Source organism: Schistocerca nitens, chromosome 3, assembly GCF_023898315.1.
Source record: "Schistocerca nitens isolate TAMUIC-IGC-003100 chromosome 3, iqSchNite1.1, whole genome shotgun sequence".
Lineage (NCBI taxonomy): Eukaryota > Metazoa > Arthropoda > Insecta > Orthoptera > Acrididae > Schistocerca > Schistocerca nitens.
In genome coordinates this window covers 130,594,930-130,613,629 of record NC_064616.1, presented here as the reverse complement: position 1 = coordinate 130,613,629, position 18,700 = coordinate 130,594,930, and the positions used below count along the sequence as shown (strand labels likewise).

At 39.9% G+C, this 18,700-nt stretch overlaps 1 protein-coding gene across 1 annotated transcript in view; it reads right to left on the bottom strand.

The window, feature by feature from the left end:
• The window catches only part of LOC126249102 (PH-interacting protein), a 278,680-nt gene that overhangs the window by 38,748 nt on the left and 221,232 nt on the right, over window positions 1-18,700 (bottom strand). The window contains exons 17-20 of the mRNA XM_049950753.1: window positions 17,704-17,887; window positions 12,397-12,639; window positions 11,902-12,123; window positions 6,145-6,349 (exon numbers count right to left, since the gene is read on the bottom strand). Coding sequence (XP_049806710.1) covers window positions 6,145-6,349; window positions 11,902-12,123; window positions 12,397-12,639; window positions 17,704-17,887 — 854 coding nt within the window. The remainder of the gene's footprint in view (window positions 1-6,144; window positions 6,350-11,901; window positions 12,124-12,396; window positions 12,640-17,703; window positions 17,888-18,700) is intronic.

Here is an 18,700-nt window from a genome sequence, read left to right as displayed (position 1 = left end):
CTTTGTGTGCAGGTGCATTGTCGTGTAAAAAAACTACTTTGCCATGTCTTCTGGCACATTTTGGTCTTTTTTGATCAATGCATAGTTCAAATTGATCATTTGTAGTCTGTAGCCATTAGTATTCACAGTTTCACCAGGTTTTAGAAGCTCATGATCCCACCAAACACAGAGCATTGTCTTCTTGCCGAATCGATCTAGTATTGAAGTCAATGTTGATGATTGTCCCAGATTAACCCAAGATTTTTCCCATTTAGGACTCTTAAAATAAATCCATTTTTCATCAACAGTAACAATTCGATGCAAAATTGATTTTCTTTCATGTCTTTTAAGCAAAACTTGACAAATGGTTTTTCGGTTTTCCATCTGTCTTTCATTCAGTTCATGTGACACCCATTTTCCACTCTTTTGGATCTTTCCCATAGGTTTCAAATGGTCAGAAATTGTTTGTTGTGCAACATTTAGCATTGCTGCCATTTGCTTCTGACTCAAAGTATCACCTTCATCCAATATTGCTTGCCATTCGGCGTCTTCGAACTTTTTTGGTGGTCTTCCACATTCTTCATTTCTTACATCAAAATCATTATTACTGAACCGTTGAAACCATCTTTTGCATGTTGCTTCTGATAGCGCATGATCACCATATGTCTTGACAAGCATTTGATGTTACTCTGCAGCACTTTTATTCAAATGAAAACAAAAATTAATGCTTTCCGCAAATCATCACTTTCTGGTACAAAATTCGTTCACAACAAATGTTCCCTATAGACACTTTGTATCTTAACGCTCATTTCATACCGGTACACCTGGTAAATATGATCAAGATGAGCAGGAACAACATCAGAGGTTTCGGATCAGGTGAATGCTGACTGAGAAAATGTTTAGAGGCAGACTGTCCATGCAGCGTATGGTCGATGTTGGTATAGTAGCAGGTGTCGATCAACTAAAGTACATATACGTTTGGTGGGTGCTTTGAAGCCACCAACTATGGACAGCAAGAGCTACTGTGATGTGGGTCATAGGAAGAAAGTGGAGGGTGGGGATGTGTGGTTTGGATGGGGTAAGAAGTTCTATGGATTGATGTGTTCGTCCTTGTGAGTGTCCTGAGGTTTTAAGGAGGGATGGCCTGAGGTTTTAAGGAGGGACTGTATACCAGTTTGTATCATAGGGATGGGATCTTGATGGCAGATGCTGTATGTAGAGATGTCAGACAGCTGGCATAGACCCTCACTTACATACTCCCATCAGTCAAGTATCACAGTGATAGATCCCTTGTCTACTGGGAAGATAATGATGGAGTCGTGGGACGGAGAGCCTGGAGATCTGAAGAGGACAGGTTAGGGTCATGTTGTTGGGACATGAGGAAGGGCTGCAAAGAAACATTGGATGTTAGGAATTTTTGGCAGGCTTGTAAGGGATGATTAACGTATTTTCCATCTTTAAGCTTTCAGATTTTTAAATTTCATCCAGTGCAGACCCCAACAATCAGTCTTTCCTTCTCACCCCATCTGGTAAGTCTCCCCTGACCCGGGAATCTGGGCGACTTTTCTGAACTCTCCCCTTTTCCTAAAACCCATTAGTCCTTTTCTTCAGTGTTCTTCCTTCACCTTGAACTCTTCTGCCAGGAGGAGGAGCAACTCACTCCAAGAGATTGCAAATTTTGATACCTTTCTATGCGTTTATCCTGCCACTGCTTGGTGAACAGATTTTTTTATCTATCCAATTACACTATATTTTCAAAAATTGATTATTTTCATTGAAATATTAGTTTGTTGGCCATCATTCCTTCTGATGTCACCCCTTATCAGTCTTTGTTGTCATCTATCTTCTTCAAACTGTCATCTGTTTTTCACATTATGTACTAGTTTGCTCATTTATTTATCTGTGCCATCTATGTTAACCAACACCATGCCTGTACATCTTTTCTAATACTGATTTCCAGACACTTAGACAAGTCCACTGTTATTTACAACTTTGTATGTAACACTTTGTTTACAGCTCACTACACGCAGGACATTCTCCTGATTGTCTTTCACCACTTTATTTGCACATTGACAGCAACTTTCTTTCCCACCCTCCACTTCCTAAGCTTCTATATGATTCTTTCATGTTTTTGTGTGTTCCTTTTTTGCCAAACTGCACTGAATGGCTTTTACTGCCATCTCTACTATTACTTTATTTGCCAAACACAGTAGATTATCTTTCGTCCAATAACTTCCTTGTTCTGTTTCCCAGTTTTTAAAATTTTGTCTCTTTTCATGGCTTTAGAAAAGGAAAAGAATTGGGATTGGTAATCTTTTCATAACATATAATCCACTTTTATGGCAAGAAGTTCTCATCCACTCATTATCTCGTGTTAACCATTGTCTGTTCTCATGATTTTCGTATGAGTTTTTCTGATCTATTTCCTTGTTTTTTTTTTTCCTTTTTTTTCTACCTCCTACCCTCCTCTGCTTCTTTTCTGCCATTCCCACCTAACTCTCAAAACCCTACTCTATTGTACAATAAATCCCATGACGTACTATATTCAACCCTTTCGAGAATGAGCTTTTGCTCTATCAAAACTAGGGTTCCACATTCTGTTTATTGAAACATGTTTGTCCCTGAGAGTTACCCCCAAAGGTGTAATGCTGAAAGTCCCTGTTTCTGCTCTTCACCAGCCCATTTTACAGTTACAAATGCAAAAGTGTCTTGCACTTACCAGGTTAATCAGTGAGCTATAGGCCCCATCTGCCAATTTACATTCCACCAGATTTCTTTCCTTGAACAAAATCCTGCAGTTATTTTCTCCTCATGTTTCCTTGGATGGTATCATCCACCAAGCCATTTCAAACTGTGACAAGAGACCAGACTTTACCTCAAAAAACTATATCATCTACTCCTAAACTACTTCAACAGTGGCATTTCCCTTCCTGTCCCTCTCTAGCTCCCTCAACAACCACACCATCAACCACCACTCCTCTCCAACAAACTAAGCTTGGCAAAGCTTCTTAACATCAACTAGCCTTCACCACTACCTCCCAGAGCAATGATAACTTATGCTTACAAGAACCAGTCACAACAGTACAGTGTCCTCAAACTCTCATCTAAGGCAAACTCCCCTCCTGAATTATTTCTATTATCCAAGAGTCTGCTTTGATGAAGGATCTACTTTCCTTCATACAAAAAGTCAGCTGGAAATACTACTTTGCAACCCAATCCCAAATCCTTTTCAACAGCATACCTGACACTGAACCCTGCCCTGAACAGTTCCGACCATGATCCTAACTTGATCCACAACCACTATCTCAAAATCATCCCTTACAAGCGTTCCAAGAATTCCTAACATCCAGCACTGATTCACAACCCTTCCTCAGGTCTCCACAACATGATCCTAACCTGCCCTCTGCAGAACTACAGGCTCTTCATCCCCAAAAAACTAATGAACTAATGACTCCATAATTATCCTCCCCATAGACAAGGGAACTACTAATTGACCAACAGGAGTATGTAAGCAAGGGTCTACGCTAACTGTCTCCCGTACAGCATCTGCCATCAAGATCCCATCCCTGTCATACAAACTGACCTACAGTCCCTCCTTAAAACCTCAAGCCCCCTCACAAAGGCTAACACTTCAATCCACAGAAATTCTTACCCCACCCAAACCACACATCCCCACTCTCTACCTTCTTCTCAAGGTCCTGAAATCCAATCACCTTTGTCATCTCATAGTTGCTGGCTTCAGAGCACCCACCAAATGTATATCTGCCTTAGCTGATCAACACCTGCAACTTATAGTACAAACACTTACCTCATATATTAAAGACACATACCATTTCCTACATCATTTGAAGTCCGTACCCATTCCCACTTCCACCACACACCTTGCTTATCACCACTGATGCTACCTCCCTCTATACTAACATCCACCATATGCATGGTGCATCTGTCTCTGAACATTTCCTCAATCAGCATTCAGCTGATTCCAAAACTATGATGTCCTTCCTGCTCATCTTAATCAACTTTATACTTGTATTGTATTGTATTGTATTGTATGGAACTGGGAACCTAAAAACGATGGAGAGGCTTCGTCCCCGCCGTAGCATTCAGTGGTTCACAACCCCACAACAGGCTACAGCAGTCCACTCACCCCACCGCCGTCCCACACCAAACCCAGGGTTACTGTGTGGTTCTCTTCTTTGAAGAGAATACACCCAGAGGACCTCTCAAGTATACAGTAATATCTGAATGTTATCGAGACCTCCTTGTACAGCATGTGATTCCTCCTTTGGAATGGTGCAATTGTGTGGATACCACTGTTTCCATCAAGATGGGGCAACACCTCATGTCACTCAACCTTCCACAAACATGTTACATCCAGATGTTAGGCCTGCAAGATCACCTAACCTGAATCCATGTGACTTTTGACTCTGAGGATAACTAAAAGGACATGTTTATCAAGGACACCTTCAGTCTCTGCCTGATCTGAAGACCATTATAAAGGAACACATTGCTCAGATTCCACTAGAATTGCTGTGAGCAACTGCTGATTATGTCATTTTATGAATGTAGCATCTTGTCGATTTCTCTGGTGCTCACATCAAACAAACTGTGTAAGCAGTGAATAGTAATAAAATCAACATTATGCATTTTTCACTTGTTTGACCTTTTCTGCTCACAGCCCATTTCTAAGTCCATTACATATGGAAACATTTAGAAATGTCCTCTTATTGCATTCACGGCACCAGATTTGCATCTGGTTGCCAAAATTTGAACTAATTTTTTCCCAGCGTAAATCAGTTTTGCATTAACACATTAGAATATCTAACAAGATTTGCTGCCATACTATAATTACAGCCACACTGGACCTCTTTGAGTAACTGCATTTTAGTTATAATCACTCTGTATCATACATTGTACAGCATTTCCTTGCAAAACACCAGAAATTTACATTCATTCAGGATTTTGGCTCCTCATATCATGATTCCAGATTTGCTACATTATCTCACTTCCTGACACATGTTGGTAGTTGCTAGGCTCCTGATTGATGCTACACTTTCAAATGATCATCACTTATGGCACAGAAGAATCTGCTCTCATCACTAAACACAACTATGACCCATGAATCTACCAAGCTCTGTCTTTTGATGCACTATTAGGGAATGTGATGAAGTGTGAGAGGAAATCTGGTGAGCAACACTCTTGCTCATAGTTCAGCAAATAGTTACTGCTGATCTAGCAGACATGCTAGGTGCTACGCTGAACCCAATTCCTGCTGTGGTCACTGTGAGATCAGGAATCACTTCTCATCTGATATAGTGATCAAGGCATGAATGCGTTTGCTGATGATTCATGTTGCCTTCAAGACAGCAATCGACTGTGCCGTCTTTTGATAATCACTATTGATGACAATAAAAGGCTGTTGTCTTATGTTAAATGTGTTAGGCATTTCTTTGAAAGAACTATCTATCCTACCACAAGTCCACAATATGGTTTTACTGAAATTCAGTTAATTGCACAAATTTCTACAATGTTTACTATCTCATAAAAATGTTCAAAACAAGACTACTTGTTTAACAACCCACATATAACTATTGCATAATGTATAATGTATAATTTTCCACACTTATAAGTGGTTTCTACTATAGCCACAGAACAATAATTTAAGCAAGTTGGAATCCACTTGATGTCTGTGTGCACAGCAATCACTGAATATTCAAATTGATGGGAGGACAAAAGTCAGTCGCAAAATCTGTAATTTATTACAGATCTAAATTTTGACTATAACATAGTCATCATTAGTGCATTACCAAAGATCATGACATATGACAAGTTGGGACCTATATGACGCTTTGGTAATGCACCAATGCTAGCAACGTAGCTGTCAAAATCTAGGTCTGTAATAAACCACAGATTTTGCAACTGACTGCTGTCCTTCCTTAATTTGAATAATTTAAATCATCATCTTTGCTGTTCTCTTTTAGGAACCCAGACAAATATGATTTTCCTATGTCACATCTTTAGAGATTTTCATTTTCTATTAGTACATATATTAAATGTATTCATCATTAAAAAAATCTACATTCAAATAATAAAACGAATAGAAGCAGAAGTCTATGATCAGCAGTCAGCAGTCATAATTAAATGCACATCATAAAATGTACTTACCAACTCTCCAATTACGTGCAACTGCCGTATCATATGTCTGCTTGAGAACTAAAAAATCTAGAACATCTGGCATATCATGATATTTTATAGTGAAGTTTTCTCCAGTTAGGCGCCCATCAGGATTCATCAGGCCAAGTTTTAAACAGCACAGCCGAGGTGGTCGGATTTCATATTTAATACCGATTACTTTCACTAGCTCGTGTGCCTGATAGGGATAGAAACACAAAATCCTTAGTTATCATTTATCTCGCAAGGTGGTAGAATGTGTTGAATGAAATGCTCCACTTTCTCTCACTAACAGTAGCTAATCCAAGTTGCAAGGCTAGGATTAAGCTGGGCTAAAGAGTCCTGAATCTTCTATCCTAATCCTGATTACTGCTACCTGCAACCAACTTTACACACCAGCAAAATGGCGCAGAGTAAAACAATTAATGTCAAATATTTATCCTTGACAGTGGTCACATTTCCAATTCCACACTGAAAATTAGGCCACCACCCCAGTCAAAATCTCCATCATAAACAAATTTTGGGAGGTCAGAATAGCTAAAAAGATATTGTGAACAGTAATGGTTCATGCAGAGATGTGTGCGCGTACTTCCAGAAGGTTCTGCCATGGTTCCCAGCCTATTTAATGCTAGCCGAGCTACTTTCTGTCTCAGTTTTCTATATGTACTGCTACAGCTTTATGCATATGCAACTGGTTCCTGCTGAATGTTACTTAAATATTTTGTTCAAGTTGTTACTGCTTCCCTGGAATAAAGTTGTGTTCAGTCAACTGGTCATGCTGCACTATTACAACACGGCTGTTGATGAGTGTCGCCCTGTTCTCTGCACAACTTTCTACTCTGCTGGTCCTCTGTTCATTCTCATGATGGCTGATGGTGATACGAGGGACACTGTATGTCAATTGGTCGAACAGCAAAAATAATTTTCCAAGGTGTTGCACCACCAATGATAGGTGCTGGACAATCAAACTCAAGTACTTCAATCACTGGCTTCTGTTTTGTCTAGTCTACATACTACTCAGTGTAAGGTGCCTGCTGTTTTGCCCTCTATGGTGTCCATGGTTTATTCGCATCCCTTTTCTACATGTTATGAGTAAGTTGTGGAATAGAACACATTCAAGAAACATCTGTGACATCACTTTCAAGCTTTTGGGATTACTGATGCTATTTTATGTTGTGCCTTGCTCCTTTCATGGATATCACCAATAATGTATCGAGTCCTATGCCAACTTTCCCCTTAGCAGGATCCACCATCTTTAACATTTGGCCAAATGTGTGAACTACTTTCAAAATACTACTGTAAGCGAACTCATGTTATTGCATTCCGGGTTGAGTAGGAAGCAACCACATCCGTCCTATCGAGCATGGGTTGCTGAACTCCATGGGTTAAGTTGTCATCATCATCATTTTGCGTCCAATGTGCATAAAGAGCCATATGCTGATCGGATGGTGACAGAGGCTATCATTCATTTAGCTTCAGATTACAAGATGTGAGAGCGTGCCCTCCAGTGTAAAAATCCATACCTCTCTGAGGTTTTAGCTATTGCAGAGTCGTTCGAGGTGTCACAAGCTACGGGCAACCAAATTTGAGTCATTGTGTGAGATATCAGCAATTCCAACAGTCTCCTTCACACCAAGCTTCAGGTAGTTTACAGGGGGAAGACATTGTCGCGGCAGTCTACACACGATCACAGTGTCAAGGTGGCTGGCCGCGCTCCCAGCAGCAACCAGACCAACAATATAAACAGGCCAATAAAGAGCATGCACACATTCCATGCTCCCGTCCTGCCCTTATTGTTTCATTAACTGTAAGCTCCCAGACTGCCCAAAATACTGGGCTACCTGTCATAATTGTGTCAAAAGAGGTCTCATTCCTTCTGTCTGTAATGCAACAATTCAGCATAATGATCCTGACGCATTATGGATGTAAGCATTGTATCAGCTATTTCTGTTGTGCCAAATGAGCTTCTCAAAGATGTTATGGTTTTCGTAAAGTTCTGCACATGCAAGTGGATACAGGAGCTGTGGAAATCCTGTTAAACTCACAAACTTCAATTGCCCTGGGCTCCTCTCCACTTCTTCCTATGTCACAAAAGTTAATAAATTACAATAAATAGAGTATTTCTATTCTTGGTCAATTCTCGGCCCCAAGTCAGTAGTCTGGTCACTTACATTTGTTGTTGTAGATAACACACATACAGAGAATCTTTTTGGATTAGATGCCTTTAAACTGTTTGGTTTTACCATTTGAGATGAAGTGAATTTAGTGTCTGAACAAGTACCGTATACGCACAGTCAGATGCATTATGTTCCGAGTTTTCCTATTTGTTCTCTCCTGGATTGGGGTGTGCCAACAATTTTCAAGTGCACATTATCCTGAAATCTTCTGCTCAGCCTCACTTACCTGGGCCCATCTGGTTCCAATGGCACTTGGGGAACAAGTCAAAGATGGATTAGATTGCCTCATGGAATCCAGGTTTGTTTGGCCTATTGCACCAAGTAAATGGTTTACCCCCTTAGTTATAGTAAAGAAACTGTCAGACCAGTTACACTTCTGTGGTGATTTGAAAGTTTCTGTGAATGCACAATCTGTAGTTGATATATACCAGATACTGCACTCAGACAAACTCCTTGCAAAGTTACCAGGCGATCGGTATTTCTCAAAAATTGACCTGTCGGATGTCTATTTACAACTCCCTCTACATACAGAGTCACAACATATGTTAGATGTCAATACCCCTTTTGGACTGTACCAATACTTGCACTTGCCTTCTGGAGTCACCAACACTCCCTCTACTTTTTAACATTTTTTGAACAACTTACAGCACCTGCGCTGGGCTGTGCAAACTATTTGGATGACAGTGTAGTTTCCAGTGTCTCCACTGAGGAATATTTACAAAATCTCTGTACTCTTTTTTTTTCTTTCTTTTTTTTCTGTCTTCCAATTGGCCGGGTTGAAGTGTAATTTAGAAAACTGTCAATTTTTTCCAACCTTCTATCACTTATCTTGGTTTTGAAGTTTCTCACAAGGGTCTCAGACCCCTGCACCATCATGTTTCTGTTATTGTGTTGTTTCCATGCCCTACGTCAGTCAAAGAACTTCAAGTTTTTCTAGGCAAAGTCAGATACTACCATAACTTTTTGTCCGGGGCAGTGACAATTGCACAATCGTTACATGCATAGCTGCACAAAGGGACTCATTTTTGCTGATCACTGGCTTGGGAAACAGCATTTTCCACCCTTAAGACCATGTTTTGAGTCTGTGCCTTTCTTAGTGACGTATCAACCACCTGCTCATTCATTTCCACCCTACAAATCAACACACAAATGCCAATGCTTTGTCCCGTCTGCTGGCTGGTCTGGACTCAGGATTTGATAAGAAGGAATTGCTTTGTTTTCACATTGATGGCGCTGCACATCAGATGGTTGATGGTTTTCCTGTAACTAGCATATGAATCACAAAGGCTGTAGCTTCAGATCCCATTTCTCAGAAGGTCATAACATTCATACCACGTGGTTGACTGGATTCACCACCTTCTTGTGCATCTGACCCCCTCCATAATTATTACATCTTTTGACATCACTTCTCTGTTGTGGATAGTGTTGTGCTTTTAGACAAGGGTCATGTGGCCTCTTGGTTAGTGATCCCCTCAGTGCTTCATTCGGAGGTTCTGTATTTATTACATGCATATCACTGGAGCATATCACGCACAAAAGTGTTGGGCAGTCGACACATGTTTTAGCCCAACTTGGACAGTGATGTTACCTGCCTGGTTGCCTCTCGTTCACAGTATGCGGTGCACCAAGCAAATCCCTGGTCGTTGTCATCTCCTTGGCCGACTCCGCTGCATGCGTGGGACCATATACATGTGGATTTCGATGGCCCCTTTCCCAACTATTATTGGCTGTTGGTCACTGACATATATTCTCATTTCCCATATGTCACTCATTGGGTTTCCACATCCACAACTGCCACTGTAGCAGCCTTGTCCAAATCTTTTTCACTCAAAGGCTTGTCCACAATTTCAATGTCTGATGGTCCACAGTTCTCATCCCAAGAGTTCATGGAATTTTGCGATTCCCATGGTATATGTCACATCCTCACCCTGCCGTTCCATCAACAATTTAATGGTGATGCATAACTCCTAGTGCAAACGTTCGAAACTCTGGTGAAAAACTACGTTGGCTACTCTTCGTCCAATGTTACCTTGGATCAGTTTCTCTTCTCGTACGAGCCCAGTGAAGCTACTCCACAGATGCCAGCTGAAGACAGTGCTACACCTCCTGCGTCCTCCAACTGGACATCAACCTGGGAAGCTGCTGTGCCTCTTCCGGCTGGGTGTGGCAGGCTGAGCTCGCAGTTTCAGACATTGCCCTAAATGGATTCCAGCTGTCATCGTAGGCATCTCTGTGACATCTGGTCAGAGGATGGTGTCTGCTCGAGGCACTGTGACCAGTTCCACCTTCACGTGGATGGCCGGGTACCCCCTGATGTCGCACAATTACCCCCAAGCCCTTCCACAACAGGCATCACATACATGCTGCTGCCCCTTCTCCACTCTGATCAACAGCTGATACCAGTATCATCAGCACTGCAAGCACTGTCACTAGAGCTGATGTTAGAGGTCAACAAGGAAACAGTCCTGGCATTGACGGTGTTGCCATATGATTTGACACGGGAAGGTGGGTGCAGAATGTGTTGGAGCCTGAAGCACTTCAGACTGTAGACTCACATTGGAGCACATGACCTCAGCCAGAGCCCAGCAGATGAGGACAGCATGGATGTCTCAAGAATTTGTGATCTCCCTAAGGATTCAGGTTGTTAATGCTTCAATGGAATCAAGTTGCATTCAATATACTGGTTGCGTTGTACTACACCCAATTACAACAGTTCACCCAAATCTGGAAGAAGAGTCTGTCCGACAAAAAGACAGTCAAAGGGGTACAATTAAGACACCGTAAGAAGAAGTACTACCTACAGAGGCACCAATTTAGGAAATTTGGTTTTAGGAGACTAAATGTGACAGTAAAAGAAGTAGAAAATAACATGATCAATGTGGGGAATTTCAAAATAGTTTAAAGTAAAACTGTATCAAATATTCACAATTTTAAAAATTATTGGTTACAGCACTACTATGGGCTTATCATGAAAATACTAGTTTTTAAAATAGAAATTTATTTTCCGTCTGCCCTGACATAAAGAGCTATGTCATCTTCACTGAATCCCTGCATTTTCCCTCTTCCTAAAGCCCCCAACTCTCTCTCTCTCTCTCTCTCTCTCTCTCTCTCTCTCTCTCTCAAAAAAAAACCACACACACACACACACACACACACACACACACACACACACACACACACACAGAGAGAGAGAGAGAGAAAATATTTTGGCACATAATTTTTTCACAGACATCTGCAACTACATCTGTGAAAATTCTGAAATTTCAACTTATATTATCGGTGAAGCCATTACAAAGAAACCATACCAAAAATCATACACACAAATTCTTCTTACATTGCAAATATAGTACTTGAAATAATAATCAGCTTAAGGATGAAATAGAATTTCATTTAGTATTACTGTATGCATAATTATTAAATCAAAATCTTGGGTGTAAAAGTCTATCAGAGTAAAGTATAAAATAATTCTAATTTATGGCTACGCTAATGAACTCACGGTGGATTTAAAACATTACTGCTAACAACATAAAGTAAAATTATGATGTAAATTGAATGTAATGTTCTCAATCCTTACTCTTATTGTTTGTTTAGCCCATGGCTCACACCTATTGCCCAAATCATACAGTTTCTTGTTTCTCACGGCATTTAGATACAGTTGATGGCCTTGGCGAAAATAAACCACTTCATCACCCATCTGAGGATAATAAGGAGCTTTTCTTGGTATAATTTCTGAAAGCCATTCAGTTGGACGGAAAGCTTCAGGAACCTCTGACAAATTGTTGACAGCTGGAAATACCTGTGCAAATAAAAACAGATACTTTCTGATGGTATGTGTAACACAGTCCAACAACCATTATACAACTCCAGTGCCAACATTTTATCAAAATCAAAATTTAATGTTCGCTTTAGTTCAGACAAGAAATTTAACTGTGTTAGCCCATGTATTTATGCACCTAAACACAACATTCTCTTGCCTTTAAAATAAATAAATAAATAAATAAATAAAAACACAAGTACACACATGTTGCTCCTGCATGTGCAAAATGAAATTCAATGTTTTAATACTTACCTTTTTCCTCTGTCTTATAGGCCTATGATTAGTCTGAGCAGCTTGGGCTCTTCTTCTCACAGGACTTCTTTTAGGTGGCTCCAGGTTCACACCAGCATCTGCCACCCAATCGGAGTATTCAGAACTTTCTGTGTCAGAACTCGAACTCATGGAAGCCAAATCTTCCTCACGAGCAGTCGAGTCATCATTATTGTGATCAGTTGCTGATGACAAGCTTGCAGTAACATCATTGTTTTCTGGATTCTGAGTATCAAAAATATATTGAATATTAACAACAGTCAATTGCAAAAGATTTAAATCTGTTATTGCTCAGATCAGAAGTAGAATTCTGTGAAATACACTATCTGAAAGAATGTATCTGGATACCCCTTAGTAACCAAGATTTGACCACTAAATGTCATGAGATGCCAGTGGTAAGTATTGTGTTGTCAGCAGAGAAGCAGTATGTGTTGGTCAGGAGATCTTGCCGAGTTCGAACAGAGACTGGTTACTGGATGTCACCTAAGCAGTAAATCCATCAGGGAGATTTCAATCCTTCTAAAGCTGCCCAAGTCACTGTTGGTGATGGGACTGTGAGGCGAAAATGTGGAGGAAAACCACAGCTAAACCAAGTCCGTGCAGACCTCTTGAACTGACGGACAGGATCTATCGAGCATTGCAGAGAGCAGAAGGAAGAAATAGTTGCACCTGGGGGTCTATCAGTAAAACAGCTGCCTGGAAACTGAGGAATTGCATGAGCGAATCCCAGTTGGACTGTGGACTTTTTCAGTCTGCTTTTAACCTAGCCTTCATGTCTCAAGTCATACGATGAGTAACCAGAAGTGAAATATGGTTCAGATCCACATTAAATTGTAGGTCCTGTTTCCCCAGTTGGATAACTGGGGTATGTTAGAAATACGGATCACCAAAATGGGGTCCAACTGACCACTGAGGCCATTCAGCTACATGAAGGTAATATAAACAGTGATGCCATGTGACAGTAGGTGACTGTAAATGAATGATTTGAAGTGATGAATTGTGCTATACCCTGTGGCAATCGGATGTGTTTGGGTTTGGTAAATGCATGAAGAGCGTTACCTGTCATCTTGTACAGTGCCAACAGTTAAATACCAACGAAGTGGTGTTATGGAATGGGGGTGCTTTTCATGGTTAGAATGTGGTACCCATACTGCACTTAAGGAAACACTAAATGCAGAACGATATGAAAACATTTTACGGCACTGTGCAGTACTTACAGTAGAAGATCATTTTGGAGACAATGACTGTATCAGTGTGACATGCAACCCAAAGAAAGCAGTGTACGTGGCAATTGCTTGTGGACACTAACATTCCTGAAGTGGACTGGCCTGCCCAGAGACCCTACCCGAACCCAATGGAATACCTCTGGAATGAGTTAGGAAGTTGACTTCACTCCATACACCAGTGTCCCACATCATTACATACTCTTGGTTTTGGCTCTTTATAAAGAATGTGCTGCTATTCCTCCACTGACATTCAGACATCTAATCGAAAGTGTCCCCAGCATATTTCAAGCTGTCATAAAGGTGAAGAGCTGATGGCAATTAACAAGTGCTGCAACATTATGATCAAATAGTGTACATGAGAAATGAATCACTAAAAACTTGATTTGAAATGTTGCCATTTTTGTTTTGAACACACCATTTCATTTTGAAATCTACGGTAGAAACAAATCAAAATTCTGTATCTGCTGTCTAGGGTTTTTGTGAGTAACTGACACATTATGCAACGTGGAAAGATTTTATTAATAGATTCTCATTAGGTTGAAAAACTCACAAAAGCTAAGTGATATGCTGCAGTCTACATTATCTTCTAACATATTCTGAGTGAGATTATCCTGTTCTCCCTCAGCCCTCCCGAGTGGACACATTTTGTATAACTCTTGGGACCGTAGGTCCCCTTTATGGGCAATACAAGATGCAGCCTCTTAGAGGTAATATAAATACCAACATTACAGGATGTATAAGGGGCAGTCAAATGAAATCAAGACAGATGCATAAACTGTTTATTATTTCAAAAGTAATAGCCATAGCTGTTAATACATTTAGCCCACTGTGAGATAAGATAGTTCATGCCTGAACAGAAAAAATGTTTGTTGTTACCTATGGGACTATGACTCTACCCAGGTGTGCACCTCTTTGGCTGAAGCAAACCAACAGCCCTGTCTGTCTTTCCTCAGGGCTATAAAAATATGGAAATCACATGGGGAGAGATCAGAGCTGTATGGAGGATGTGGAAGGACTTTCAAGACACAACTACAGCCCAGTCAACAAGACCTTGGCACCAAGTGGTCAGGCATTATCCTGCAACAGAATGATGCCATCTGTCTATCCATTGGTCACCGACTTTCTGGAACACGGTGCCACAATTAATGCCCAGCGGTACATGGATTTGCTACAAGTTAAGCATATCACCAAGTTTAAATGCCTGGTAATACTGATGGATGGAAACATTCTGTTGCAGAATAATGCCGGCACATATGTTGCCAAAGCTGTTTAACCATGCTGCAGAAGTTTTGCTAGGAAGCCTTTACACATCCTTCATACAGTACTGATCTCTCCCTATGCAATTTCCATAGTTTTGGAGCCCCGAGGAAATAAGTCCATCACTGTTCCTTTGCTTAGGATGAAGAGGTGCATGCCTCGGTACAATCATTGTTCTCTAGGAAACTGCCAACATTTCTTCATGAAGGCATGACCACCTTGTCTCACAGTGGGATTAATGTATTAACAGTTATGTCTACTACTTTTGAAATAATAAACAGTTTACTTACTTTTTTCCAACTACCTCATGTTCAATTAACAGCTCCTTATACTTCCAATAGTTTTCATTAATTACACTAACCATATGATTTATATGAACAGCCTGTGATTAACAACTGAGTTTCCACAACAGAAATGTTTCCATGTCTAACGAAGTCTAGGTATTTAGTGATCAATAGGCAAAGAACAAAAATATGGAACCTTAAACAGGGTGATATTCTTTACTAACAAATGCTTTCATTATGTTGTAAATTTCAATGTAGAAAATATGCAGCACTATTCTAAACAGCTATGAAACTTCCAAGCGAAAGTATACTGTTAATGGAGTGAAAGCAACAAATCATCTTACTCCATACAAAGTAGTTGGCTTTATTGCACTTACAGTGCACATGTACATTTCATAACAATTATCCTACATCTCAGCAACAGGTTTGTCATTTAGAAAATAGTAGAGGTGGGAAAAATGGAAGAGTGGAAAGAGATGAGTTAAGTATACTGGAGCTGGCATTGAATCTAATGGAAAAGAAGAATACTGAAATATTTAGTTTTGTTTGTGTCATTAATTCAATATTTAAAATTAACCAAAAAAGAACACGAACAAAAGACATTTGTTGCCCCTACAAACTGAATTATGAAAGAAGTTCTGCAGGTCAGTAGTTCCAAACTTAGCCCCGTCAAATGACACACAGATATTTTAGGACATAAATGGTTAATTGTGATTTATATATTAACTGTGTAGCTTAAATAGTTGTCCTTCATCCTCTATTTAAAGGTAGAACTATTTAATTCTCTCATGAGGTTTTGTTGATCAAATCACATCCATCAGTTAAGGGAAAAAGGCTTCTTTGCATTCTGTTTCTGATATTCTTTCATGGGTTGTTCCTTTGGATTTAAACTATAAACTCTGTCAGATTTAATATTTACTAAACCACAACACTCATTTGGCAGCAGAAACCAACAGAAAAAAGTTGAAGGAAAAGACAAAAACTAGAAACATACCAAGTTGGGGCACACTTATTGTAACATAGATACAGGACATCAGCAATTCTGGAGATAACAGACAGCACATGTGATTTTACTAATTGGAAAAAATTAATAAATTAGTTATTTTCCCCACCCCCAAAAATTTTGGTAAGAGTCCAGATGACATGCAAAACTTGAAACCCTTTCCACATGTCTTACTGTCACCTAAAATACAAGAAAAGTCTCTAGCTGAGTCAAGGCTTGCTTATCTCGTCATAATATAATGGGTCATAATGTGGTGGACCAAAACTGGTACATCTTCCTGCTGAATGTGATGCCCATCAAATGTCTTCTACCAATATCTGAAGGGAAACCAGAAAATTTTTAAAAATAACAATGGAAACAGTGTTATACATGTATCCTGCATACAATAAGGAGAGTTAATAATAAAATTAAAGATAAACCTTTCTGTACCCACATATTTTGAGTAGTAATTTGAAATAACTGAAACATCTGTACAATGCTGAATTCGTCAAGGTGTGTGTTGAGAAAATACAACAACAACAACAACAACAACAACAATAAAACTGGGAACAAAAACACAGGCAGATAGAGACACTGGTAAGACTGACTGACTGACAGACAGACAGACAGACAGAGACACTGGTAACAGAAAGTTGACCCTGAATTAAAGAAGATCACAACCTTCAATCTTCAAGCGTCACCTTAAGGGGTTAAATGTAGCAATTCATCAAATAATTAAGGTGCTCAGTTGTCAATCAGCACAAAAATGAGAACTTGGGTCAGATTTCACCCATGGTTTATCTTAACAAGAAATAGAACACTAGTTCAGCACATAACACGTTATACTCTTACAGATTAAAGGAGGCACTCCTTGTGTTGTCCTCTTATTTTCATGCAATACTGCACTCATCTCTGCAATGAGTTACTCAGTCTTCCAAAAATTCTGAGACCATCTAGTAAATCTTTGCAAGACTGTACAATTTGCTGCTTCAGTTCATCAACGGTAACAGCAGAAAGTGTTGTACACTTTCGTTCTGAGAGGACCCCAGACAGAAAAAATTCAGAGGGTTGGGGTCAGGTGGTCTTAGAGGTCAAGATATAGACCCTGCTAAACTCATCAATGTGGACCATATCGGCACGTTAGCTATTGTCTTACATTGGCAGCAGAATGCGCTGGTTGCCATCATACATGTACCATGTTCCCCAACTATGGCCTACAGATACGATTTCAGTTTAATTAGATAGGGACATAATCAAAAAGAAACATTTCAAGTATACTTGTACCAACTAGGTCAATATTCCATACCGAAGGAATTAATGGCTCATAACCCCCATATTCACATACATCTCGCAAACACCTCATTTGCACACTGATGTTTTCACTTTCATTATCGTATACTTTCAACTGCATGATTTTTTGCTATTAATCATGATGCACCCTAAATTTAACCTCTAATTTGTGAACTTAAATGCCTCATAAAACTGTTCACATGATATGCTGTTTAATTAGGGAAATGATGTAATAAATATGTCCTCATACCTCAGATTCTGCATTGACATTTTGCTCCTGAGCAGCTCTAGTTCTGTAATTGTGCTGATGCTGATTGCGAACACCACGTCGTCTCTTCCCAACTACAGTTGATGGTGGCTGAGGTGGGGGTTCTGGGGGACGCCTGCACTGCTCAATTCGGTATTGCTCCATTTCTGAATTATAGTTCGCAGTTCTGCAAGTTAGATAATGTTTTCATTAAGTATTTAAATTAAAACACATCATGGTTTAACATATTAATTATATGCTTAAAACAACAATTAACATTTTGACAAATTTATTTGTGGACCCAAAAATCTGCAAATGTCCTATGCAGCTGGAAATTTTGCTAAACCATCAACGGCAACAAGAAATACCGAAGTATCATTTCATACAACATGTATGCATGAGATAGTAGAATTAGCATGATTAATTACTTCATAATGCTCTACAGAAATGACGTTTCATTCCTAATTGGAGAACACTTATATCTGGGTCAGAATAACAAAGGAACTGACATCTAGTTGTTTATAGCGTTGCTACCACAGCAATAATCAACCACAGAATGTGCTCGAAGAGGGAATGAAGGAAGATTTGTGTTTAATGACATATCAACAGCAAGGTCATTAGGGACTGAGCACGAACTTGGATTAGGGAAAGAGGGGGGAGGAAAGCAACTCTGCCCTTTCAAAGGAACCATCCGAGTACTTGCCTTAAGCAGTATAGGGAAATGACAAAAACCTAACTGTGAGTGGCCGGACGGGAATCTGAACCATCAGCCTCCCAAATGCAAGTCCAGTGAGAGCACCACTCGCCACCTCACTTGGTGAGTATGTGCTTCAAATGTGGCTTTTGTTCTGTTATGCCACATAGCATTTACTTGTCAGCTGTATGTGGCCGGTGTCACTCTTGTGATTCAGTTTTGTCTTGTGCTTTGTTTCCCTCACACACATTTATTTTATATGAACAATTATCTGGAGATCAGAGCAGATGTGGCAGGAAAGTTTGG